Source organism: Pleuronectes platessa, chromosome 15 (assembly GCF_947347685.1).
Source record: "Pleuronectes platessa chromosome 15, fPlePla1.1, whole genome shotgun sequence".
In the NCBI taxonomy this organism is placed as follows: Eukaryota; Metazoa; Chordata; class Actinopteri; order Pleuronectiformes; family Pleuronectidae; genus Pleuronectes; species Pleuronectes platessa.
Window position 1 is genome coordinate 11,104,840 of NC_070640.1, and position 26,267 is coordinate 11,131,106.

The following is a 26,267-nucleotide window of genomic DNA, read 5'->3' on the forward strand; positions in this document are numbered from 1 at the left end:
CTATCGAAGGTCACATTTTATAATTCAAGTCAAACGTTAAAAAATTGAATTTAAATTGCATCACTGAAAATAGTTTTCTCTTCATCTATCCAACCTGAACTAATAAAAATCCCACAAAAGCCCCCCCCGAGGAACGACACAAAGACGACAGGAAACTTTGCAGGAGCAGAAAAACTTTCTCATCACTCTTTATTTGGAGAACTTCACATTTTATTACAATTCATATAAAATTTAAAAACCACGTCACCTCCTTTAATGTGCTCTTGTCTGTCTTCACAATGGTATTAAGTCATCTAGTAAAACTAAAACAGTGATCACACAAAATTACAAGGCTACTGCTGAATTTCACTGAACACTTAAGAGAATATCACACTCGACACGATAACAGAACAGTATTTCTCAGGGTTTGTTTTTATGAATTTGATCTTAACGAACAACAAACCCAGTGTTAGCTTCATGAAGGCGTCATGCTGTTTGCCAAAGTTCAGAAATTGTAGATCTGGTAAATGATGGTATCATGTGGTAAACCCAAACACAGACTCTGATGCTATTTAAAACCTTGAGTCATATCACACCACATTCACATTCCCCTGTGTGGGCTGTGCCTCTAACCCAGCAACTGCTCTTTAAGTTACAATATAATTTAAAGTCATTAGGCACGAATGATATTGTAAAACCCTAGTTGATGGTTTTCAGATCTTCTCCATAGGGGGGGTGGATTTGCAGGAAGTTGCTGCCAGGAGAAGTATCTGATAGGCCAGTCCGACCTCCCAGTTGCTGTGACATGCAGAGGTGAAAGTGATCTTCAGGTGTACTTGAGGGAGGAGCGGTCGGGGGAGCCAGGGTACTTATTGGGTGAACTGATGGGCTTGAGGTAACTGGTGTAACGTGGTGGTTCGTCATGTTCAGGAGAGCCAATACTGTTGCTGGATGAGTCATCCGTGGAGGGATCCTTCAAAACACAAGGTGAATTCAGCCCATATGCAGCTTAACAGTTCTCATTTAGTAGAAGAGTATCTATTGATTCTAGATTCATGAGCACTCTCTGTCCACATTCAAAATCCTGTTTGAAGTTTGACAATAAATGTCTCACCTTTGGTTCTGTACATTGCGAAATCTTAACATATAACCCACTGTGCATTGTAACAACTACCACTATTACCCGGGGGCAAAAAGCCAAACTCTACATTTGTAGTTCCACGATTGATTTTGCCGTATAGAAAAATCTCCTAGTGGAAAGAAAATCCCAAGCTAATATTCCTGCCAATTTTTTGTCTTCCCACTGTTTGCAAATCAGAGAATCAAATAAAACCAGTTACCTTTTGCTGCAGGATGTAAAGAGACGTTACTGCGTTTACTGCATTTACTCCATTTCCGTTATGCTCTTTCGATTTTGAAAGCACAATATCTGTGGCAAAGCACAACATTTTGAACAGTCATTCACTCACATCACCTGATTTTTGATTTCCTCAACTGTCATGCCAGTAGCTTGTTAATTTAGTGTAACAATATCGTACCTCTGGTTTTGATTGTTGGGCGGTTAGAGAGGTCATACAAGCTGAGAGGCTTTCCAGGTGGGTGTCTTCGCCTGACAGAGACAAAATGTTACCCATGCATTATTGTTGAGTCATGATTTTGTTTATTTGCACTCCAGACATGTTTGCCTGGACTACTTAGGCTTGATTTAAATGTTGAATAGCAATTCTTACTTTTTGGACGGCGTCCAGCAGGCACATACTGTTAACAAGGTGATGACCAGGAAGATGCCACCAGTGGAAAGAATGATATAAAGGGAACTTCTTCCTGTTTGGATAATCAAGATTACAGCCACTGAATATTCATAGTGAACAGAAATGTAAAGACAATAGGTAACACATTGTAACTAATAACCATGATAGTATCACATACTGTAGACAGTCAGTCTGATGGGCAGGCTAGTCCCATTCCCCACAGGATTTTCCACTGTGCAGCTATAGATGTCGTCATCCAACATCAACACCCGTTTTATGGTCAAGAGCTTCTGGTCAGGTGACAGGATGAACCTCGTCTCATTGGTCTGTAGCTTTCCGCCTTTGAACCACTTGTATGTGGTCCTGGTTCCGTTGTCATGGGAGCAGTTGAGGATGACATTTTCACTGAGCTCCAGCACTGATGAAGACTCCATGTGGATGTAGGGCTTTGATATAGGTTCTGGGTACAGGTGACAGTAATTCAATAAGTTTTTAACATGTATGTAGACAAAAAAAGAAAAGATAACGTTATGTTCTGATGCACACGATTTGATGTCTCAAGATCTAAAAGTAATCACATCAGACAGAGTAATATTTAAAAAAAACGGTGGATATTTGTATCTAATACAATTATGTTTAATACATAGTTCTAACCATATTGTGGCAACTTTGCAGGAATAAGATGGAAGCGCAACACTAATTACTGATATCTTACTAACATAAATAATTATGACCAGTAATCCACACTGCATTTTTTGTTATATTCTATCTTTCTTCAAGTATGACGTCATTAAGCCTTAAATTCTAAACGTAAACCTAGTTCTAAAAAACCTGGAACATGACTAATTTCAGATTTCTATCTCCATTCCTTATCCTCACAGTTCTGTTCATTACATTTCAATGTTGGCTGTAGTGATGGTTTAACTCTTATCTGCAATACACCTCAGTTTTAGATATGACTGATATTTTTTTCATCCTCTCTTGCCAACTCTCTCCTGTGGTGTGAACCAATGCTCCATCTTAGGCCTTATTTTATTTTCATTATAAAAGCTTCCACCAGAGCTCAGTCACATTTTGTCACATATAGTCGAGTCAACAATCTTCAAACTAAGTCAGATAGATGTTTACTAACACAAAGGTGCACACCAAGGAGATGTGATTGTACCCTGGCAATACCCTCAAAGAATTGAACAGTAAAAAATAGTCCTCCTACCATCCACAGAGAGTGTGATGCCACCTTCTCCTGTGAAAGTATCATCAGTGATCGAGATCTCCACGTCATATTTCCCATCATCAGAGAGTCTGAGGTTGTGGAGAAGCAGAGTCCCGTTCTCAAACACAAGGATGCGGTCACGATACTCAGGTCTGAGGGTTCCGATGATGTCGGTTCCGATTGACTGGACGACAGTGATAGACTTTTCCCTCTTGAGCTGCCACTTGATTACCGGGAGGTCAAGGCTGAAACTACTGTAGCAGACGGACAGAACGGCCTCTCCTCCGACTGAACCTTTGATCAGAGAGTTGGGGATCGTCATGTTCACGGCCAACACCTCACCTGGAGAGAAGAGAGGTTCCTGTGTTCGATTTTCATATCCACACAATTTCAATATAGCTCAACTTATGTCATTGTGATGACTAATAGAAGTTGTATTGAATGCCGATATCCATATGAAACAATAACCCTCCTGCATCTCTACTGTACTCTTCATTACAAAGGCAAAACTGTAACTATTTAGGTAATTTAGTTTGTGGTACCAGTAGCAATGTTTAGCATTATATAAAGTGTGTCTATGCATGCTTTTGATCCTTTTAATGTTTTTGATAATATTCAGGATATGGCTTCCTGATTATTCATGCCCTTTTGTAAATGATAATAAGAGAATGCAGACTTAAGTTCCTGCAAGTGTGCCTTGATTTCTTACACGTCAACATTAAATGTTTTTTAAAGCTGGATAATATGTTGACAGGCAATAGAATTCTGTTTTCTATCAGGGAAGTCCAGGTTGTACATCCAGATTTATCAAAAGGAGGATAAGGATAAGGACTCATCAGGTCTTCGAAACTGGGGTAAGTTGTTTACTTGTGCAAAACACAACAATACAAAAAAACAGGACACTAGTGTGTCTGACAACACAACTGTAAAAGTGTGCTCTCTCTAGCCTAGAGTCATTGATATACAGTGGGGCAGACAACATTTTAGAATGACCTGCAACATATAATTCAACAACTTGTTGCAATAGCACAATCATTATTAACAGTTGTAAGATGTTAATGGTCATCGTTATTTACTGTGCATATCGGTGTTATTGATTTTTCACCTACAGCGGCTAATGGAGTTATAGCTAGTGGGTGCATCACGCCCCATCGCTGCTGTTTGCTGGAGCCAGTCTACACAGCACATCCACATTACAGCATTAACAGCTGTCAGTCCATGGGATGGGCAAGCATGAGTCAACAAAAGTGAGGATTGTTTGTTCAAATTTCCTCCCTGGCAGTTCATGAACAGAGCACTGCGAGGGATCCAGATGTCATGCTAGCTTGGCAGAAACAGAGCAGCTCGGTGACTCTGGTGCCACAACAATAGCAGCACAGAGATAAAACTCAGCCACAGCTGAAAATAACTGAACATCTGAAAACTGCTTCTCTAACAGCATGAAGGCAGGATTACTGTGATACTTGCAAAGGCTGGATACAAAAACACCCACATAGTCTGATGTAATCAAATACCCAAGTAACAAATGCCACCTTTGTTATGTCTACAATGTGCAGATTTCAAAGAGTTGTCGATTAAACAATTTTTCTTATGCTATAATTCATTGTTACATATAAGACATAACAACGCAGACATTAGCACAAACCTGTATTGTGTCAAACCCTGCAAAAAATGTAATTATATTTATATTAAGTATGCAACTTTAAAACCACAAGTCTGTTACGTCGTTCTGTTTGCAATTTCTTCAAAAACTTTCAAAGTAATAATGACGAGGAGGTATCCCAGTCCTGAAAATCTGTAGTTAAAATATTATATTTACTAACTGCAATTTCATGATTCCCTCATACTAAAAACTAAATAAACTAAACAAAATGGCAACCACATTTCAACACATCATCATTAGTTGTTACTTATTTGCTACATTGTAAACTGTGATTTCATTAACATGCAAGTGAAACGTCCCACCATTGTGAGGCAAAGCGATGTGATCGATTAAGCATAACAGCAGCAAATTGTGTAACTATGTAGCAAATTCTAAATAAGAAATCTGACGTACCTGAATTGAAGAGACCGAGAGACAGGAGAAGAACAATTTGGGGAATTATTTTGGCTTTCGAAGGAGCCTCCTTCTCTGACTTCATCTTTGGTCTCTGAGCTTTGTTTTCCTCCCAGACAAGCAGCATAATCTGTGGCTGTGAGCAGGACAGAGGACACAGTCAGTCATTCAGGCTCTGCAGGGACTGAGTACATGCTGTTCTCAAAAGACACTGCAGAAACAGGACAAAAGTGCATGTGTCTCCATGTTTCTTTAGTTTTATTGTAGCTATGGGATAGATTCATACACAAAAGTTTTAGCAGTCATAAGTTGATTCAGTGTCCCTTACCCCACAGTATGAAGTGTATCGATGGTGTTTTACCAGAGAAATTTGATTTGTTCATTGTTGATATTAATTTGTACTTACTAGAAACCTTCTTTTTGCCTTTTGCTTCGCACTTTACTGATGAATGGAAATATCATTGTAAATGAGATCAACTAGCGAATTTTCAGAATTATATTAAATTAAATGAGTCCCACACTGTGATTCTTGTAAGGCGTCAGAAGCCAAGGTTGGAAACTACTGGGTTATTCTCGAACAATAGGTTTTTAAAGCATATTAAATTATCCAGTATCTAAAAATCCAAAAATATAAAGGTAACTTTTAAGTAAGGCTGTCAGATATATGTAGTAAAGTAGAAAATACAAAGGTTTTCTCTGCAATGTGAATCAAAAGCAGCATAGAACTACACAGACACACACACACACACACAATAATTTCTCCATCTTCTCACTGTGATTAGTTTCTCATGGGAATGAGCAGGTGGTGTGGCCTAGTGGGTAAAGTGGTCGTTTCTATCCAGAAGGTTGGGGGTTGAAATCCCACTCTTCCCCATCTGCATGCCAAAGTGTTCTTGGCAATATACTGAGGCCCTAAATCTGGCAGAACTTCAAACCACCTATTAATTGCACAATATCTTACAATATCTAAAAAAAAAAGAAGAAAAAAACTCCCATTAAATCAAATAAAAAATTAAATACAATTAAATGAATCCTGCGAAGTCCATGCAGTATGTGCGCAGTTCACCTCTGCGGAGGAAATTTATAAATAAATAACAGAAAAAAAATGAAAAGTAAATTTTCAACACTTTCTAATTTTCTGAACATTTTGGTAAGAATTTCAGCATGTTAAAGCCTCAAAAAGCCAATTAATTTTCCTGAAAAACAGGGCCTCACTGTCAGTCAGTACTTGGGCCCTAATAAACGGAATGTTACTGTTGTTAATATTTGGCTGCATAATAAAATGCAAATTCGGGCAAAAAAATACATTATATTATATTATGTTATAATAGAATAATTTATATTATGCTATATTACAAGCAGATAAACAATATATATTTTTTTCACTTTTACAGAATGTTCAGCTGTAACTAAATACCAGTTCAAGCTAAACTTGTAGTTTTGCGAACCGGAAAGGGAGTGTTTTTTTTTATTTTGTAGGCAACCTTCATTCCGAGCGTTGACGATCTTTGTTTCAAACATGGCGGCCAGCATGTGAATGTCATGCCATGTCAATCCACTTCCTCAACGTCTTCATGTGTGTTTGTAATCTGTGCGTGAAGGCTGACATGTGAACTACATGTTGCGGGATTTTGTGTCTTCATTCACCGCAGACACGGGAACAACACAACTCTGTAGCTGCACTGCTGTCACATTAGCATTCTAGCTAACCAGCTAACCGGACGGAGCAGCGATGGAAGCGGAGGCACAGATCAGAAACGTAAGTCACATGACCTTCCACTGGCAGCTCCGCCGAGTTCATTTGTCCGTGAACGTGTTCAATGTTGAGATGGAGCGTGTTTGTCTCTTATAGCTGCGGGATTTCCTGCTCGTTTACAACCGGATGACCGAAGCCTGCTTCCAGCGATGCAGCAGCAACTTCAACTACAGGAACCTCACGATGGACGAGGTACCAGCACCGCAACAGATTTATGTGTTCGACCTGTTGTGGCTGCTTTCCTGTGTTTCTGATCCCTTTACCTCCTGATACATGGCCAGAAGTATACTGACACATGAATTTACCTCAGAGCCTATGTTACGGTGGCCGAGAGGGCTCAACTCACTGCAATTAAAGAAACCACATGCAAATAGAAAAAGCTCTGTCAAACTCAGAATACATCATGCTGCAAAAAGTCACAACACATGCAAATACAGAAACGCACTGCAATCTGCCAAAACGACAACTGGTAAGTTTCCAGGTTCCGCTAAAAAGTTAAGAACCTAAATAACTATCACTACAGACAGTGCACTAGCTGGAACATCTAAATGGATCACGTAATGAAAAAAATAGCCAGTGGCGTCCATAGTATGAATATCTGGTAACCAGTTGGGTCTGGGGTCAGGTTTGCAAAATTGGTCCATTTAAACTCTGTAGAAATGGACTCTTGACCTGATGTTGTCTGTTCAGGAGCGCTGCCTGGACAGCTGTGCGGGGAAGCTGATTCGCTCTAACCACCGCATGATGGGCGCCTACGTGCAGCTGATGCCTCGGATGATGCAGCGGCGGATGGACGAGATGGAGAGCAAGGCTGCGGAGAACGTCAAAGCCGCCGAGGCAGCCGCTGCTGCATCTCTGGAGCTTCCTGCCGCATCTCTGGAGCTTCCTGGCGCATCTCTGGAGCTTCCTGCCGCAGAGGCCTCATCAGCATCTCAAATCCCTCTCGCCGCGTCTCTACCCCCACAAATACCTGCACTGTTACCCGCTTTAGCCACTGATGTTGGACTAGAGGCACAAGGCTCAGTCATGAAGCCATCAGGGTTAGATATTCCTTTTGAGCTGGATGCTGCTTTATCCAAACCCACTGCAGCCACAGAAGTCAGTTTCTCAGCAGCCGCCCCTCTCACACCTGCAACTGAAGCCGTGAATCTTCCAGTATTTAATGAAGCTGCCAGCGGACCGTCTTTTACAGCAGTCTCTCCACAGCTGCCCATAGCCGGTGTCCAAACTGAGTCAGTGAGCCCAATGCCTGTGTTAATGCCATCTTCAACATCCTCACTATCAGTAGACATGCCTGTGTCAACTGTCTCTGCACCTGCTGTGTCGAGCCAAGAGAGAGCGCCAGAGGCTCCTCCTGCGTCAGGCCAGTAATGATTCCCAGTCTGAGTGGAATCCCAACTCCCACAACAAACAACCTGAATCTGCCATGTTACTCATCACTGATCGTCCCAAATGTGATATTATTCTCTGTATTGCTGAAAGGAATAGTTGATTATAAAATAAGTTGTATGATATAATCATGTCATATAATCTCTCCATTTCTCTCCAGTGTGAGCATTTGCTTTATTTCTGTGTTTTCACATCATATTTTAACAATGTGTTTTTTCACAATTAGTTTTTACAAAAGTAACTTGAAAATCTCAATATAGACTCTGGCAACTTGTGAGAGGGGAAATCCCTTGTATTACAATACTATGTTTTTTTTATAAGCAGCAATTACAAGATTGCATTTGTTCTAACTGGATATGAGTGTGTCTATGCAGTGGTAGTGACTGGTCTGCAGTCTGCAGTCATGGATTGGTGAGTCCTGGTCAGATTAGTCTTGAGTCTGGACTTTTAAAAGCCTGGATGGTGTTGAGTAGATGACGACAACAGCAAGAATGATTATTATCACTTATAATCAAGTTTTCTTCTTCATTTAAAATGCTCCACTACAAACATGTATTTCCTGTTTGCAAAAATTAAAGGCTGCCTCGCGCCGCTGGACGTCCTAATGCAGCAGTGGGCTGCAGCGTGTACTCTCCGTGTTGTGGGTGTGAATTCAGTCCATGAACATGTCCTGCCTCTGCACCGTGCATGTTATGTTTTCTCTAATCCAGCAGCACAACCACTATAAGTGATCTTAAAGCATTCCTAATGGTTCCATTCATCCACCACAAAGTTTTCTGATGTCTCAGATGACAACTGTGACAGATTGTGGGAGATGGTTGTTTACTACGAACATGGTTCTTTCAAACCATTGTTTTGACAATATGGCCATACCATAATTAAAAAAAACATTGAGATTTACTGTCCATTTCAGGAACTAACTAGAAAAAGTATTTTCAGTGGTACATGGAATTAGTGCCACTTCAGTTTATAGGTCTTTTTCATGGAAGACATTTTAACATGTCAGTTGGAAATGCAGAGGAGTGAATAATTCAATTTACAATTGTCTACTCTTAGATTTTAACATCAGGATCAGTTGACACAAGTATGAAATGTGAATTTGTTAAAGTCGGATACTTAAAGGCAGGCAAATAAGTAAGATGGTAAGTCAAATAATCCCATACATTATACTATATTTCTGCAGTTCATTTTTCAACTTTCACACCATATATTTACAAAAGGTCCTATTGTGACACATCATATTGTTAGATTAATTCTCAGGTTTATACTATGAATTTTTGCTCAATCATGAGCAGTTATTAAATCATTAAACTGAACAGACACTTTACATACCTCAATATATACAATATATAAAAGCTGAATAAGAATATATAAAAACTCATATACAAAACAAGATAACAAAGAAAATGCAGAAATATTTTTTTAATCTATTTTATTGCGAGGGCTTTAATTAAAAGTCAAAACAAACAAAACAGTTGTTATATTTTTGATCACTTTTTCAGTATGTCAAATTGAACATATTGTATGAACTCCTTGTTAAATGCAACAAAGCCCAGTTCATTTACATGAATGGAATTTTGCCATAATGAGAAGAAGAAAAGGAAGAAGTTGACGAGAAGAAAAAAGGAAGTAGAAGAAAAAAATTAAGAAGCTGAAGATGAAGAAGAAAAAAGGAAGAAGTTGAAGAAGAAGAAGAAAATGAAGAAATCGAAGAAGATGATAAATCTCCAAGGTGACATTTACTCATGCTTCTGGGTTCAGCGTCAGCGCATTGTGTCCAGCAGGGGGCGCGGTTGTGTGGGTGTCCCGGGACAGTAGCTCCTCAGCAGTAGCCCACATCAACAGTGAGGATCGGGGCGTGGACTCAGCGACCATTCCCTTAAATCTGAGGAGACGACCGACGGTGGGAAAAAAAGGAGCTGAGGAGAAGAAGTCGACCGTTCAGCTGCTGGTAAGATCATTCACAGCAGTTTTTCTTTTATCTGTGGGGGGTAAAGCTTTGTGTTCCCTGTGAACAACAGGTTTGGTTATGGATGAACTTCACTTTGACTTTTCTAACAATAGATTTCCAAGTGTCCCTTGAACAGGCCAGCCCTTCCGAGTCCGAGAGGAAATGTGGGATGTGAAACTATTTTAGTTCTTCAGGCTGATATTCAGGCTTCATGGTTTCTTAAAGTTGGAATGAGTGGTAAACCTCTTTTGAAATAGGATGGGGATGAATGTATGGGAATGTACCATTAACCTAAAGCCTGACTGGTAACGGTTTTCACTGGTTTTAACAGATGTTGTTGGTTATTCATATTTTCTTTCTCTTATCATTCTTATTTTTGTTTGTTAATTATTGTCATTGTCATTGTTATTATTCTTATTGTTATTATTCTTATTCTTATTATCCGTATTCTTATTCTTATACTTATACGTATTCTTATTCCTATTAGCAGTAGTAGTAGTAGTATTAATATGAATGCTCTTAATAACTATTAAGAATAACTTTATTTATAGAGCACTTTTAAACACAAAATACAACTTGCTTCACAACAAGAAAAATAATTGTTAAAATGGTAAATATGGGTTAAAGGTTAATATTCTTCTTGTTGTTTTTATTCTTCTTATTCCTATTATCATTATTATCATGGAATGTTATTTTTATCACACATTATTCTCTATAAGGCTCACAAGACACCGACAAATGTTTGTCTGTTTACCTTCTTTTACCTTCAGCTCCCTGGGGAAAAAAGGGGGCACGACAAAAAATGAATCTGCAACAAACTATAATAAGATTCTTTGTTCAACACTTATTTTACTTCAGGCTTCATGCTCCTGATCCTGTTAGAGATTAATAGAGCAAAGAGTCAAGAGGGGGCACCAGCTGCATAACCATGGATGACATCTTCACGCAGTGCCGGGAGGGGAACTCAGTGGCTGTTCGCCTTTGGTTGGACAACACAGAGAATGACCTCAACCTGGGGTAAGGGGATGTATACCTGCACACACCTCACTCAGATCTATATACAAAGCTGTGACTGCAGTGCCACCAGCTGCCTGTGTCTCCTCATGGATGTGAGGCTCTTGCTGTGTAGTGATGTCAGTGTGTGTAATAACAACCGGGAGTGCAGTTTCTAATGATCGGAGGAGCAGACGTACCACATTTGGTATGGTAGGTGAGGGAATCTGTGCTGGTGTGTGTGAGTGTGTGTGTGTGTGTGTGTGATCCCTGCTTCAAATAGTTTCCATATTGTGCTCTCCCAGCCACTCCACATACTGCTGAACAGTAATTCCAGCCCAGTTTGTACTTTTTTCCCCCCTTTCTTCTTGGATTTCTCCCCATATGATGTCATACCCCAAAAACGTGTGTGTGTGTGTGTGTGTGTGTGCGTGTGTGTGTGTGTGTGTGTGTGTGTGTGTGTGTGTGTGTATAAAAGCAGTGGGTGATTTATGGTGGTTGTGTGATGACGTAAGTGACTCAGACAAGTAAATATGAACAAAATCTGGTCCTAGAGACTTCAGATTGAAGGGCTCCTTTAATTTGGATGGCAGAACATTTGCCAATAGCCCATTTGATAATAGAACATTTGTTTTAAATTAAATAACTGGGGTTTTATACTGTTGTTCAGACAAAATAACCACTTTATAGTTGTTGCCCTGTTTTCTGGCTACCAAAAAATCTTTTTATTCAGAATTTGTGACAAAAAACATAATCTTTCTAAAATACAAGCAATTGATAGATAGAATGGATTTAGTTTTAAATTGTTAAGGATATATAGTTTTTTTTCTGCCTGTTTCCATAATTTCCTCGCTGCAGAGGAGCTAGAGGATCTCGTGACGTGGTTATCTCATTCTTGGGCCAGGCCATATATGTGCAGTTTGTTGACGTTGACTCTGAGGGCTGTGAAGCTGCTGGCCAACCACGCAGCAGCCAAGACCATTTCCTCTCTTCAACTTCCATACAGGGCCAGGCCCTCGCTGACAGAGCTGCAGTCCCACATAAACATCTGAGAGACCAGTCATTATGCTGGAGGGAGGCCTGCTTTGACTGAGGAGGCTCAACTGTGTGAACTATTTCTCTCAGAGAATCCAATTATGTTTCATATATGAAGATAAATGTGGCTGAGTAGGAACTGAAATTTCAGATCCCCCCCCCCAAGAAGCAAAACAACACAGGTAGACACAAAACTCATAAGCTGAGGATCCCTCTGAGTATTTTCTGCTCTGTCATTCCTGAGCTTTTTTCTCCCTGTTGCTTATTATAGCACAGACTGCAAATTGTCTGTGGAACAGAATCGACAGGGAATGTGACTAACTGCTGTTTCACTTCAGTGTGAGTTAGGGCTGCAGCTTCTCCCCACAGCCCCGTTCAGTTTTATTGTTAGGTACAGTGTAGACTCTGTGGCTTTGCAGGGAGTTGCGAGAGGCCACGGCAGCTGCCTTGTGGGGGTCATCTCATGTAAAGCACTCAGCTGGGTGAAGGGCCCCGTCGCATGTAGGTGATGGTTTGGCTCCATGTGGACCGGTTCAGCGCGGTGTACACCGTCTGTGTGTTGGTGTCTTTATACATATATATATATATAACATATATATATATGTTACCAGGCATTCCAGCTTGTGCAGACATATTTACCACCTAGCCTGTTGTCAGATGGGTACAGGCTGCAGGCAGGGAGAGGAAGCATGTGCTAAAAAATGTCTAAATAAAGACTGGTAGGTAGTGGGTGTCAGAACCTGTGTGTCACAGAGACAACCACACAGATAGTATTTTGTCAGCTGATACTTGCTTAAGGTCTCACTAACTTTCGCCTCAAAGTAACAAGTATGTCCTCTTTTGACTTTAAAGCGATAGTTCACCCAGAATTAAAAAAGCACTCATTATCTCCTCACCACTATGCCTATGGAGGGGTGAGTGAAGTGTTTGAGAACACAAAACACAAAACACTTTTGGAGTCTCAGGGGTAAACAGTGTTGCAGCCAAATCATATACAATTGAAGTAAATGGTGACCAATTCTTCAATGTTTTTGGAAGTGAACATTTAGGCTAAAAACATGGTGTAAATGATGCTGTTTCCAGTCACACAGGAGCAGTCTGGAGGCATTTCATGTTTTCTTCTGTTGTTTTTCCTGTTTGAAGAAGGGGTCACCATTTGTATTCGATTTGGCTGCAACGCTGTTTACCCCTGAAACCCCAAAAGTGTTTTGTGTACTCAAACACTACCCCCACCCCTCCATCGCCATAGTGCTCATAAGATAAAGAGTGAAATGTCCTTTTACGGTGAACTTAAAGTGTCATAATCCAAGTCAGTTCACGATTGCTCAACGACTAATTTTTGGATTTGTCCGTCTTTGCTTGTCGTTCTCTTTGTGCGTCTTGTGTGTTTTAGTGACGACCACGGCTTCAGCCCCCTGCACTGGGCATGCAGGGAAGGGAGGAGCGGCGTTGTTGACATGCTCATCATGAGAGGCGCTCGCATAAACGTAATGAACCGCGGGGATGACACACCGTTGCATCTCGCCTCCAGCCACGGACACAGGGACATCGTGGCTAAGGTACGCAGAAGTCCGATGTATAGTGTGGGTTCGTCTCTGTTGACTTTGTCCATTTTCTAACATTACATCCTGTGTGTGGCAGCTGATTCAGTGCAAAGCAGACCCAAGTACAGTCAACGAACATGGAAACACACCGCTCCACTACGCCTGCTTTTGGGGTCAGGATGAGGTTGCAGAGGTGCGATGCAAACACACACAAACACACACAATCAATCTGTTGGCTAAAAAGAGGCCCTCTTGTGGGGAGAAATGTCAGCACACAAAATAACTGAACCTCTTTCTATCCTAGGACTTGATGACCAGCGGTGCCCAGGTGTGTACGTGTAACAGGTATGGACAGACACCTCTGGATAAGGCCAAGCCTCACCTCAGACAGCTGCTTCAAGGTCAGAGGGCATTTGTCGGCATTTTGACAAATTTACAGGCAAAAGAAATGGCACTTTATTTTATTGTCTTACTTCTTTGTGTTTGTTTTATAGAAAAGGCAGAGAAAATGGGCCAGAGTTTGACCAAAGTCCCCTATAAGGAAACCTTTTGGAAGGGCACCATGCGAACACGACCTCGTGAGCAGCAGGCGTTTCATAAAAAAAGAATTAATCAGCGTGTCCAACCAAGACATTTGATTCATTATTCATGTTCTCGCTCTTTCAGGTAATGGCACCCTCAACAAGCAGGCTGGTATTGATTTCAAGCAGCTCTCTCTCCTGGCAAAGATCAATGAAAACCAGTCTGGAGAGGTCGGTGGCACTCTGCTGTCTGTGTCAGTCTTTTTTAGAACTCTTTCAGCCCCTGTGTTGTTGCCCACACTGTGTGCTGTGTCTGCAGTTATGGCAGGGTCGGTGGCAGGGGGACGAGATCGTCGTCAAGGTGCTGCAGGTGAGAGACTGGACCACCAGGAAGAGCAGAGACTTCAACGAGGAGCATCCCAAACTCAGGTTTCTGGCCCTTAACAGTGTTTCCTGTATAGAGACGTCAGGGTGCATTTTATGGGGCGTAATGGGGGTAAAGTGCCGCAGAGTCTGTTTGCTTGCAGAAACTGAGGCTAATGCATTTGGCTTGGCAGGAGTCTCCTCTCTACTCATGTCCGGGTATAAACACAGCACTAAAGTGAGGTTACATGGGATTGATTGGTGCTAATTGAGGTCAGAAAAGGTTCTGTGCAATGATCGGAGGAGTTTGTAATTGTCGGAGTTCAAAAGAATGGGTGGTGGTTGGTTGGGTGGGGAAGTATTTCTTGGCACTGTTTTCACTGTGTCATGTGTTCTGCTTGACTGCGGAAAACAAATCCCACAAACATCCCTCTGTTAGTAAACAGGAGGGCCGGCATGACATGAAATTAAATTCATCACAGCTTAAATGAAACCTTATTTTGAATCATGTTGGTAAGTGTTGCAATGACCCGTGTTGATATATTCTAGTGTCAACTTTTTCCTAATGACTTTCTTGGCCGCTGCACAAAATTATTGCTTATATTAGGGATTGAAAAATGTATATCGGCTGATACATACAAAAAAACAGTCAGCAATGAATCTCTTACTGAAGAAAATTTGATTGAGGCTTGATATGTTATAGTTTAACCAGAAAATGTTTTAAATATTAAAAAGAAAAAACACTAATTTTGGAAAATAAATGATTCTAAAACCCTTTTTTTTTTTACGTAAAATAAAAACATATTTAAGGCTCTTCCCAAAAAGCTAAGCGTTAAACCATTCTACTGAAGAAAGTGAGCTCATACCAGCAGGTGCAGACAGATGGACTGCATTCAGGGAACCATTGTTGTGCTTTGTGCATATCTCAAATGAGCTACTCATAAGATTGTGTCCCCCCCCCCCCACACACACACACTAGATCTAATGAATCAAAAATGAATAAGAGAATAAAACTAAAGGGCTGCACTAGACCGATACCTCAGCTTAGGCTGACGGCGCATTTATCCAGCTCAATTCCTATCCATAAAAATGTTGGGAAATCTGTTGTGTTGTTTTTGTCTTGAAAAAAAGAAAAGAAAGTGAAATGAAACCTTGATACAAAACCTTAAAAGGACAGGGACAGAGAAGAGTCTGAACAGGCAGAGTGAGAGAATGGTTTTCAGGGAGTGCAGAACAGTGTGCAGCTGGAAGAGCTTGGCAGTGTGATCCCATGTTGGCTTCAGGTTTTGCCCTTTTTTAAGAAGTGATGCGAGGATAAAGAATTCTGAGTATCCTGAACAATTCGGCTGTATTGAGCTGCAGATAAAGACATAAAAAATACTGCAGTTCAAGATTTTCTATTTGACTCAAACCAGTCATAAGACAAGTGCGCAGCAGAACAAACTTACATTGCATTTATCACACAAATGTAATATGGAATGCTGTGGGTTTCCTAAGTAAGTATAAAGGCTATCTTAAATAGAAAATGAAGGAATATCAGATAAATATGGTACAAACAGACATGAGGATATTACATGCAACAGAATTGAGTTGCACATACTAATAAATGACAGATGATATAACAGAGATGGTGTATTGTAATATACTGTAAACAGAAAGTATATTGCACATAAGGTTCTTGGTTAAAGGGAAGTCTTTAAGGCCCTCAGCTAATACAGAGGTGGTAAGATGTCGTATGAATTGTCAGAGCTTCCTTCTTTCTCTCTAGAAAAAGCTTCTACTCGTCTTGTTGTTTTTTAAATGGGCTTCCTCTTCCTTCCTAATCAGCTGAGAAAGACTTTCCTATTCGCAGAATATAGAAATCTTTTTTTAACACCACACACACTTTCTGTCCTTTGCGTGTCCCTAGGATATTTTCTCATCCAAACATTCTGCCTGTTCTTGGGGCCTGTCAGGCACCTCCTTCTCCTCACCCCATCATCATTACCCACTACATGCCATACGGATCCCTCTACAACATCCTCCACCAGGGCACCAGTAAGTCAATCAAGTATGGAATGGAAATGGATATCAAACCCACCACACTCTCTATTTTCTGACTTCATTGTATCATCCTCCTCCTCTTCCTCAGCTCTGGTGGTCGACCAGAACCAAGCAGTGAAGTTTGCATTGGACATCGCCAGCGGCATGGCTTTCCTCCACACCTTAGAACCAATGGTTTCCCGGCTTCACCTCAACAGTAAGCATATCATGGTGAGTGCTGTCGTTGACCACGAAGACCTCGTTCAGACCTGCTCTTAACATCCGTCCTGAGATCCGATCGCTCAGACCACATTGGAAGCTGATGTGGGAACCATCTGGCCACATTCTTTGTGTTGTGTGAAAACAAATGTGTTGTTGACAACCGATACTCAGCAAACGTCTTCTGACCCGCTGCAGTTTCACAATGAATTTTAATATAAAGTAGTTTAATGACTCTTTGTTCACACCCTCACAATTTATGCACTGACCAACACATAATGATTGATGCTTTCGTTAAATTGGTAAAACGAGATTGATTCAGCCCCTCCCAACTCCTCCCTCTCTCTAGCTCGAGTCGACACACAGATACACACACATCAACACACACCCACACAGGGGTCACAGGAGACACAATGTCACTGAGGTCGGCGGTAATAATACCAGGTCTGAACGGGGCCTAAAAGAGTTTAGTCTGTTAGTGCCACTACCCACTCTGAAGCTGATGTGATTGCCCTGCAGATTGATGAGGACATGACAGCCAGGTTAAGCATGGCGGATGCAAAGTTCTCCTTCCAGTGTCCGGGTCGTATGTACTCTCCAGCGTGGATGGCCCCTGAAGGTATTCTTTTTTTTTTTTCCTTCTTCGCCCTTCTCACTCCCGTCCACTTCATGTTCCCCATAATGAGTCATGCATTTAAAAATCATCCTCTGCTCTATAATTTATTCTTAACCATGCTGTGTCCATATGGTGGGTCGCCCGGGTTACGGAATACAAATAAACCCTGCGAGTGGTCCAGTCATATTCATGGTTTTCCACTTCCCTCTCTCTTTTGTCCTCAGCGCTGCAGAAGAGGCCTGAAGACATCAACAGGAGATCTGGGGACATGTGGAGCTTTGCGGTGTTGCTATGGGAGCTGGTCACCAGGGAGGTGCCCTTCGCTGACCTCTCACACATGGAGATTGGCATGAAGGTAATCGGGGTGCAGCGTTTATCCACCCACAGGCGTATGCACAGTATTCACATCCTTGTCTATGTGTTTCAAAACATTTTGACTTCCGCCCTTTTCCCAGGTGGCCCTCGAGGGTCTCCGGCCCACTATTCCTCCGGGGATTTCCCCTCACATCTGTAAACTTATGAGGCTCTGCATGAACGAAGACCCGGCCAAGAGACCCAAGTTCGACATGATCGTCCCCATCCTGGAGAAGATGCAAGACAAGTGAAGGCATCAGCTGCAACATGTACTCTCCTGCTATTATGTCTTTTTTTAATCATCAAACCACTCGTATCATCACTTCAGTCATGTATCCGCTAAGCTGCTGTAAATAATGTCAGAGACCACTTCAGCCACACAATTCAAATCTGCTTTTGGTGTATAATTTAAAATTGAGGTATAAATGTTCTTTAGCGTATCTCTGAGCTCTTTTATTAAATCTTGAATTGAAATGCTGGCGAACCTTTAAGTCCAGTGTGGATTATATTCAGCGATATGTCAGGCACAATTGCTTAGAGACTGATCCAAAGACATGTGTATAGAAACACTGCTTTTATACACATCAACAAATGCCAATGCAATAAATATTTTATATTTATGACAAACCCTCGTTGTTTTATTTGAGGATATCATCGTCCTCCGAACGATGGTTAGCCTGCTGGAAAATGTTCAGGTATGTTATCTTGCTTTTCATCACGGGATGGATTTTGAAACTGAGTGATCTCTATCCTGTGAAGAAGGCCACAAGATGGCAATATGATAATGTTCTAACTTCTTGAGAAATATAACCTTTTAAGGTAACAGTAAACCTCTAAGCTCAGTTCTCATGCTCTATGAAAGCAAATTAAATGTCTGATAGGAGTTTCTTGTCCATCAGTTTGTTTTCTTGCAGGATTAAGCAGGATCTACTGAATGGATTTTCACCAAAGTTGGTGAAGGGATGTTTCCTGGGCCGGTAAAGAACCCATTCAATTTTGGTGCAGATGCAGATTAATTAAGGGACACATTCAGAGTTTTTATAACAAATTATACAATCTTTTATGGCAAATTAATTATAAGTTATCATAGTTATTAATCAAACCACTTCCTATTTATGCCTCTCAACCACCATGACCAAATTTCTTCACATTTGGTACAAACACTCACTTGAACTAAATTACCAACTGATTTGATGTTGGTTGTTGGAGTTCAAAGGTCAAGGTCACAGTGGGCTTACAAACATGTTTTTGGTTTTTCGAACATGGTCTTGAACCTGATATCTAAAATCTGCTTGTAGGGAATTGCTTCAAACTTTGACTAGTGGTCACTTGGACAAATATTAAGTAATTATTAAACTGAAACCTTACCAATAGGCAGAGGCATATGACATCAGGGCTGTAATTGTAGTTATTTTATATTTTTACAATGAGAACTAGGCCGTGATTGAGATATTTTCTCTACTCAGTGAAATTCTAGTTCATGTGACGAGAGGTTACTTAGGTATATAGTTGTACTACTTCCGGTGTGTGGAAGTGGAAAGTGAAACAAACAACAGAGTAGAAGGGGGAGGAGGTGTTAAGAAGTCCGGGGCTGGTGGTGATAAAAAGAAGCGGTCACGTGACGGGTCAGCTGACTCAGTCGCATTTCACAAGAGCGAGCGCAGAGGCTGTGATCATCACAACAGGTCGCGTGCAGCTGACTGAACACTGAGCACGAGAGGAGCCCGTCGACCTGCTCTCCTTCACCGGGACTGTACTCACCCTCCTGCCCGACTTGAGTCCACTGCTCCCCGGCCCTCAAAGCCAGGGGACACGCTGACAACCTCGACCCTCCTCGGCCGGGGAACTTATCGTTGTGAGGTGCGGAGGGAAAGTGAGAAGCTAAGCTAGCTACCACTCTTAGCTTATCTCCTCTGTTTGTGGGTACGTGTTTGGTTACCTTGCTGTTTTTTTAATATGACTTCCTGGTTCTTTGTTCACAGACGCTGCGGACCACCCGCATGACACCTGCCGTCAGGGCAATGAGGCTCCCCGCTGTGCCGCCCACCTCCGGGCTCCTCACCGGCTTCCTGGTGCTGCTGCTGCCGCTGCTGGCTTCCGGTCTCCCCGCTCACACCCCGGAGAACCCGGGCCTGGTTTTCATTGAGCAGAACAGGGTCGGATTCAACTGGAGAAATGTCTCCTGTTCGATGTGTAAAGCCGCCTTCACCATCCTTGATGTCGCTCTGCTGGTAATGTGATCAGATCCACATCAGGTTTCCTGCTAATAATGATGTTGAGGTGCTTTACTGAGCCACGTGTTATCTCGAAATGCATTTAATTTAACTGAAAAAAAGGTAATTATGATAAACTTTATATATGCAAAGTAAACTAGGGTTATGACATTCAGGACTAAGGCAGATAAGTTAAGGCAATTCAATAAGATGGAATAAACAACCCTACTGTAAGAACAAGGAATAAAGGTCCCTACAATAAACGAGAGTAACACAAATAAGACATGTTGGCAATCAAACATTGTTCTCAAAGTAATAAAAGGCTCCTTTGGGTGCAAGTGATGTTGAAAGATGTGACTGATTTTGCAAGTCTCAGATGGCAGGGATTTCCAGAGCTGATGGGCCCTGGCTGCAAAAGCCTGATCACCTCAAGTCTTGAGTTGGGAACAGCGAGCAGAGCCCCGTCCGAGGAAGTGAGACTGCGCTGCGGCTCCTAGGTTAGCAGCAGATCCGTAGTGGTGCTGGGCGCGGAGCCAGCTGAGTCCAGGGAGCCAGACAAGTTTGTTCATTGGGAGCATCAAAGTTTCATTAGTGGGCAAATAGAAGTTAGGAAAAATCAATTGAGTTTTATTTATAAAGTTGCTGTTCGCAAGTCAGAATATGCCTTAAAAGCTTTTAACAGATGCAACCTCCTCTGCTCTTAACCCTCAACAAGTGATATAACTGTTCAAAGTGTTTATACAAAAGGAAATTGACACACTACTGTTACACATTCTATCATTAGTTCAGTTCCAAGTTTTATTTGTCATATCTAAGTTAACACAGGGTCAATGGTGCAATGTAATCTGATGGAGGAGAATAACAGGTCGGCTCAGTAATAAGAGCAGTATCATTGAAAAATAAATTGTGCTAAACATAAATCAAATGCAATGCTGTATACATAGTGTTGTAGGTTTGAAAATGGCTGATTCAACATTAAAAATCAATTTGAGACCTCAAATAAGATTATGGTCTCATCGTGGACCTCAAGTGCCTCTGATGATCACCAGCTACAGAGAAATATGCATTTCTAGGCCGGGCAGATTCATCTTGACTATTGCGAGCCAAAGGGTATATACTACTAATACTTTAAATGCAGAACCAATTACAAGAGTGTTTGGGGATATCTGCTCGACTGCTGTTCCAGGAAGTTTGTGGTTTTGATTTCAGTAAGTGAAGCATTGTTTCCCACACCACTTCTTAGACCTCGGTTTTGGCTCTTTGTTGCCTCTTGTAGACTGATTCGAATGAGGAGCGGGTGGCCCGTGCATTCGGTGAGGCGTGTATCCGTCTCCATCTGGCCGATGAGCAGGTGTGTCGACAAATAACCGAGCTGTTCAGGGACGACTTCATCCGAGCTCTGCAGCAGTCCGTGCTGTGGCCCTCCGAGGCTTGTGCCATGCTGATCGGCCCCTCCTGTGGCAATTTTGACATCTACGCACCCTGGAACATCACCTTGCCGAAGGTCCCCAAGCCTCCTGTGACACCCCCCTCTCCTCCTAAACCTGGTTCTCCACAGAGCAGGGTCCTATTTCTAACTGACATCCACTGGGACAAGGTGAGCGTGTGCTGCTGAGAGATTCCCCAAAGTACAATTGTTTGAGTCTGGAAAATTGGGTTCTACCCCTCTCTTTTTAACATGTCAGGTTTCTGTTGCATCTTTGCGTTAAAGTCAATCAGAAAGTGCATTGGTATTCATAATTTAACAGAAAATGGCAGCATGATTTTTGGTGACTTGACATTGTTTTGGCTCAAGTGCGTCTTTAAAAATCCTCTCTGTTGACAGGAGTACCAAGCCGGCAGCTCTGCAGACTGCAAGGACCCTCTGTGCTGCCGGAAAGACTCTGGCTCTCCCAGCTGGAGGCGGCGACAGGCTGGGTACTGGGGAACCTACAGTAAGTGTGACCTGCCTCTGCGCACGGTGGAGAACCTCCTGGAAAATGCAGCCGGCGCCGGATCCTGGGACTGGGTTTACTGGACCGGAGATATACCAGCGCACAATGTTTGGGCCCAGACCAGGAAACAGCAGCTGTCAGAGCTTTCTGTCATCTCCAGGCTCATCCACAAGTAATTTCTTTTTCAAGATCAGCTTTGAGTGTTTTGATAAACATAAACTGCCTCTTAGTGGAGTTTCACAGTGTGTAGACTAGCTACTACTGGATATACATTTGACAGCAGCCACTGAGCTGTCAGTAGTTTTTAATAGAATATCTGGTGAAACTTGGTGTTGAAATGTCAAACCGTTCAGCCATGTTGCTGGGGATCACAGCTGCTTGGTAATGTACCTGCTCAGACCTCAGATGGCCTTGTGCTCTTGATTCTCAGCCTGTTTATCGTTCAGGATGTTTGTCATGTGTCAACTGGAACTGATCCAAACACGCATTGACTCTGACCTCTTCCCTCCCATCTTCTGTGCAGACACCTGGGACCTAATGTGACAGTTTACCCTGCTGTAGGGAATCATGAGAGTACGCCAGTGAACAGCTTCCCACCGCCCTTTGTTCATGGCAACAGATCCTCCTCCTGGCTCTACGATACGATGGCAGAGGAATGGTCCGCATGGCTACCAGAGGAAGCTTTGAAGACTCTAAGGTTCTTCATATTCATGTGTTTATTTTATTTGAATGTGAAGTTGAGTTTTGACGTTGGTTTGCACATCTAGTAGACAAGACGTCGATGCTGTTTCTTTTAAACCTCAGACAGTCAGTAACCAGAGGCAATCTTAATTTTGGCTTGTCCTTCCGTCTCATTCTTGTGAAAATCATATCTCAAGAACGCTTCGAGGACATTTCTTCAAAATTAGTTCTTATCCTCAGTTGGACTCGAGGCTGAAGACTGGGACTCAAAGATGAACTGATTTAGATTTCAGTGGTCAAAGGTTAAGGTCACAATGACCTCATTGGGAATACAGTAGGGACTGAAATGTAGCGGTAATTATTTTTTTTTACTCACGATGCAAACATAAATTATGATCTCTGTATTGTTTTTTTCAGGGAATTAAATGTTTTTTTTATTGGCAAACCGAAACATGTACTGATGTCTGTAAAAAGGCAAATTTATAATATCTGCTGTTATGTCCTCTAGTTTCTAGATAAATATGTTGTTCAGTAAATGTTTTTTATACAAGTTATCATGAACTTTCTATGTCACATGTCTCTTAATGTTTACCTCACTTTCCACTGTTTGTACAGCGAGGTGATCACATTGCATTATTCCCTTCACAAAAGTGGAGGTGGGCTCACCTGGAGTCTGTCCTCACGTTCTGATCAACTCTTTTCTGTGTACGTCTTTTCTTTTAGATACGGAGGATTCTACACGGTGAAGGTTCGGCCTGGTCTCAGGGTGGTCTCTCTCAACATGAACTTCTGTGCTCGAGAGAACTTCTGGCTGATGGTGAACTCTACTGACCCGGCTAACCAGCTGCAGTGGCTGGTCCATATACTGCAGACCAGTGAGGAGCAGGGAGAGAAGGTGAGTGGCGCCACAATAACAAAAGAAGACACGATCAAAGCAGATTATGGGAAAGTTTATTATATTACAGAAAATAGGAACTTCTGGTAGTTTGTTTAATATTGTAGAACTGAAAAGTCTGGGCGTGTTGAATCTTCCACTTTGACTAGCTACTTCATGTTAGCCCTGGGAAATGACTTGTTTCATTTGACCTACCCTCTAGTAACTAGAACTGAGCATGAGATTGCACTAAAACCTGTTTTTATTAGTACAATAACTCTCCTGTGTCATTTTCTACTTGCATAGGTACACATCATAGGTCACATCCCACCTGGCCTGTGTCTCAGTAGCTGGAGCTGGAACTACTATCACATTGTCAACAGGTAGCTACACTGATCACTTATTCCCAAAGATGCAGATTATAGAACTGTTAGGAATGGAAGTTGTAAGGCAGCAAAGACAACGACAGCAGTACGTCATCATATGTCCAGTTAACGTCATTTTCACTGAGGGAAGGACATTTTGTTCCATACTCTCAGAAGTTGTGAATGAGATCAAATATTTAATATGAAACACACAATTTCACAGCGTCAATTAGTGATAGTTCTATCTGCAGTCTTTTATCCATACTCTTGGACTCTTGGAAACATGGTTGACTTATTTTCAGCAAAGCTTGCTTTATCTCAGTTTTTTTGCATTAATAAGTCATCTATCTCATGGTGTTTTTGTGTTTTCTGCTTTAGTAATCAAAATGTTCCGAGTCCTTGAGTAGTCTGGTAGCTGAAAGGTTACACTGCATGTCTCATAACGACACTGCCACTTTCTCGAATCAGGACTTTTGTTTTTTGCTACACACGTTCTCTGTGTACTGTCTAATTCTTCACTAATGTCTGAACCTATGGTTTCAGTTGCTGCATGTTGTAGCCCAACTGAGAGATGAGGCCCGTTGTAAAGTTTTCAGTTCCTTGTCTAACATTCTGCTTTGTCTTCCCAGATATGAAAGTACAATTGCTGGGCAGTTTTTTGGTCACACGCACTTAGACGAGTTCCAAATGTTTTATGACGAGAGAACCATGAGCCGCCCGCTGGGAGTGGCTTTCATCGCTCCCAGTGTCACTACCTATATTAATCTGAACCCAGGTGAGTTCACAAACTAGTGGAGTGATTCAACATTTCATATGAAAAGCAACAAAGATTTAATTATTTTACTCTTTCCAGGATACCGTGTCTACTATGTCGATGGTGACTACCCCGGCAGCTCTCGGCTCGTGCTCGACCATGAAACCTACATCCTCAACCTCACAAAGGTGAACCACGCTCCAGGGATTACACTCAGCCCAGAACAAAACCCGAAATGGACACTGCTTTACCGCGCCACCGAGGCATACGGTCTTTCCACCCTGTTCCCGTCTGATTACGACAAGCTGATGCAGGCCTTCATCAAGGATGACCGAGTCTTCCAAAGGTTCTGGTACTTCAGGCATAAAGGACACGTGTCGGAGCCCTGCAAGGAGACATGCAAAACCTCCCTGCTCTGCTTTCTGCGGAGTGGGCGCTACGACGAGCTGGAGCAGTGCGACCTCTTCAATGGTTATAAAGGCAACATGGCGAGGGCTGCCAGAAAAACTCTCTGCTGATCTCAGGAAGTTTGGGCTGACTGGTTGAATAGAGAAAAAGAGCAGTTGGACCAAATAAGAAATTGAGCCAAAAAGTTTTTGTTTTTTTCTTGTTGCTGGTGGGTAAGGATAGGAACACTCTGAGGATTTCATCTACTGTGAAGAGGTTGAGGATTTGTCAGTTTTGCCTTGTGCTGTTGGTCATGTTTTTGCAAATGCAATGTCAGTTGTGTGAAGACTTAGAGAAAGTTTCCATAATGTTGTTGTTTACTTGAAAAGTACAGAACAGCCAGGGTTAACGGGTTTGTTTGACGTTGTCACGATTTTCAGTTCCTTCTATACTGGGTGCCTTTTGTCAGGGAAAATAATTTGAATCCATCCTGGACAACAATCTTGAAATGCTGCTCTGACAACATTCATTCGTGTAAATGTCCTCGAGGATTGTCAGGATTTTGCGACATTTTGCTCATATTTTCTTCACTCATGAAGTTTCTTCAACTGCCGCCTTGTTGATTGGGACATTGGAAAGTTTGCTTTAAATTTATCACTGACTTTTGATCTGTCCCCCAATGCTTCAGTTCACCACACACTTTATTGAATCTGGTGGGTTAATGGACCTCAGTGATTATAATCCAGGGCTAGTTTTGTTGAGTCATAATGTTGCGTAAATGCAAGTTCTCTATCTGAGCCATTTGTGAAGATTCAGTCAAAGTACAAAACCTTAATGCACAGCACCATCTGCCTTTTAGATCTTGCAAAGACATCTTCTAGTCTAGATAAGAGTGTTTCTCGCTAAGTGTTACTTGTGTCTGCACTTTAATTATTTTGTTAGCTGGTTTAAGTTCCAGGTGTATTAGAGAACAAGTTTGATAGACTTTCAACGGAGAAGGTTTTCACGTCTTGATCTGTGTCCTGTGGTGTAACATGACCATGGATGTAAAAAGCAATAATTCAAAGATTGTATAAAATACGAATAAATGATATCTTAAACTCTTGCCCACTTGTTTGCTTTGACGGAAAAATTTTGAATCAGGGTTTTCTCAAGTGTCTTAAAACAAACATTTCATATAATCATTTGAATTTTAAACCCATTCAAGTTGGTGTAAATTGTTAAAATTCCTTAAATGCCAATTCTCTCCCACTTTAAAATGAGTTGTGAGTTTGTAATGTCTGTGTGCATGCTGTCA

At 41.7% G+C, this 26,267-nt stretch overlaps 4 protein-coding genes across 6 annotated transcripts; 3 read left to right on the top strand and 1 right to left on the bottom strand.

Moving 5' to 3' along the window:
- Positions 1-172: 172 nt before the first annotated feature.
- LOC128457103 (hepatocyte cell adhesion molecule) lies at positions 173-7,069 on the bottom strand. Of its 2 annotated transcripts, none has more exons than XM_053441635.1 (8): positions 6,773-7,069; positions 5,000-5,135; positions 2,944-3,285; positions 1,909-2,190; positions 1,710-1,803; positions 1,518-1,588; positions 1,320-1,408; positions 173-952 (listed from the first exon to the last, which is right to left on the bottom strand). In XM_053441635.1, exons 2-8 carry the CDS (start codon positions 5,124-5,126, stop codon positions 806-808), a joined length of 1,152 nt encoding a protein of 383 aa, XP_053297610.1. In that variant the 5' UTR covers positions 5,127-5,135; positions 6,773-7,069; the 3' UTR covers positions 173-805. The 2 variants fall into 2 exon arrangements, with proteins under 2 accessions (XP_053297610.1, XP_053297611.1); XM_053441636.1 differs by lacking the exon at positions 6,773-7,069 and adding an exon at positions 5,773-5,978.
- Positions 6,483-8,778, top strand: timm10b (translocase of inner mitochondrial membrane 10 homolog B (yeast)). Its single transcript, XM_053441637.1, has 3 exons — positions 6,483-6,758; positions 6,852-6,947; positions 7,446-8,778. Exons 1-3 carry the CDS (start codon positions 6,732-6,734, stop codon positions 8,124-8,126), a joined length of 804 nt encoding a protein of 267 aa, XP_053297612.1. The 5' UTR covers positions 6,483-6,731; the 3' UTR covers positions 8,127-8,778.
- Positions 8,779-9,957: 1,179 nt separating this feature from the next.
- On the top strand, positions 9,958-18,389 carry ilk (integrin-linked kinase). 2 transcript variants are annotated; one of them, XM_053441633.1, is made up of 13 exons: positions 9,958-10,095; positions 10,954-11,112; positions 13,517-13,682; positions 13,765-13,860; positions 13,972-14,068; positions 14,162-14,245; positions 14,334-14,419; positions 14,508-14,617; positions 16,461-16,588; positions 16,683-16,804; positions 17,312-17,411; positions 17,633-17,763; positions 17,864-18,389. In XM_053441633.1, the coding sequence occupies exons 2-13, from the start codon at positions 11,024-11,026 to the stop codon at positions 18,011-18,013; spliced, it is 1,359 nt and encodes a 452-aa protein (XP_053297608.1). In that variant the 5' UTR covers positions 9,958-10,095; positions 10,954-11,023; the 3' UTR covers positions 18,014-18,389. The 2 variants fall into 2 exon arrangements, with proteins under 2 accessions (XP_053297608.1, XP_053297609.1); XM_053441634.1 differs by having other exon boundaries at positions 9,964-10,095; positions 10,978-11,112.
- A 1,046-nt stretch (positions 18,390-19,435) lies between these two features.
- Positions 19,436-26,075, top strand: smpd1 (sphingomyelin phosphodiesterase 1). Its single transcript, XM_053441520.1, has 9 exons — positions 19,436-19,622; positions 19,745-19,993; positions 21,252-21,572; positions 21,801-22,081; positions 22,433-22,606; positions 23,314-23,485; positions 23,771-23,847; positions 24,459-24,604; positions 24,683-26,075. The coding sequence occupies exons 2-9, from the start codon at positions 19,763-19,765 to the stop codon at positions 25,099-25,101; spliced, it is 1,821 nt and encodes a 606-aa protein (XP_053297495.1). The 5' UTR covers positions 19,436-19,622; positions 19,745-19,762; the 3' UTR covers positions 25,102-26,075.
- The last annotated feature ends 192 nt before the right edge of the window (positions 26,076-26,267 follow it).

Coding starts and splice junctions, on each gene's coding strand:
- smpd1 (XM_053441520.1), top strand. CDS start 19,763: ATGACACCTGCCGTCAGGGCAATGAGGCTCCCCGCTGTGCCGCCCACC. Junction 22,607..23,313: donor GAAGCTTTGAAGACTCTAAG/GTTCTTCATATT, acceptor CTTTTCTTTTAG/ATACGGAGGATTCTACACGG. Junction 23,848..24,458: donor TACTATCACATTGTCAACAG/GTAGCTACACTG, acceptor TTGTCTTCCCAG/ATATGAAAGTACAATTGCTG.
- timm10b (XM_053441637.1), top strand. CDS start 6,732: ATGGAAGCGGAGGCACAGATCAGAAAC. Junction 6,759..6,851: donor CGGAGGCACAGATCAGAAAC/GTAAGTCACATG, acceptor TGTCTCTTATAG/CTGCGGGATTTCCTGCTCGT. Junction 6,948..7,445: donor GGAACCTCACGATGGACGAG/GTACCAGCACCG, acceptor TTGTCTGTTCAG/GAGCGCTGCCTGGACAGCTG.
- LOC128457103 (XM_053441635.1), bottom strand. CDS start 5,126: ATGCTGCTTGTCTGGGAGGAAAACAAAGCTCAGAGACCAAAGATGAAG. Junction 1,804..1,908: donor CATCAGACTGACTGTCTACA/GTATGTGATACT, acceptor TTATCCAAACAG/GAAGAAGTTCCCTTTATATC. Junction 1,409..1,517: donor CCCAACAATCAAAACCAGAG/GTACGATATTGT, acceptor GCTTTGCCACAG/ATATTGTGCTTTCAAAATCG.
- ilk (XM_053441633.1), top strand. CDS start 11,024: ATGGATGACATCTTCACGCAGTGCCGGGAGGGGAACTCAGTGGCTGTT. Junction 14,420..14,507: donor ATGAAAACCAGTCTGGAGAG/GTCGGTGGCACT, acceptor CTGTGTCTGCAG/TTATGGCAGGGTCGGTGGCA. Junction 17,764..17,863: donor ACATGGAGATTGGCATGAAG/GTAATCGGGGTG, acceptor CCCTTTTCCCAG/GTGGCCCTCGAGGGTCTCCG.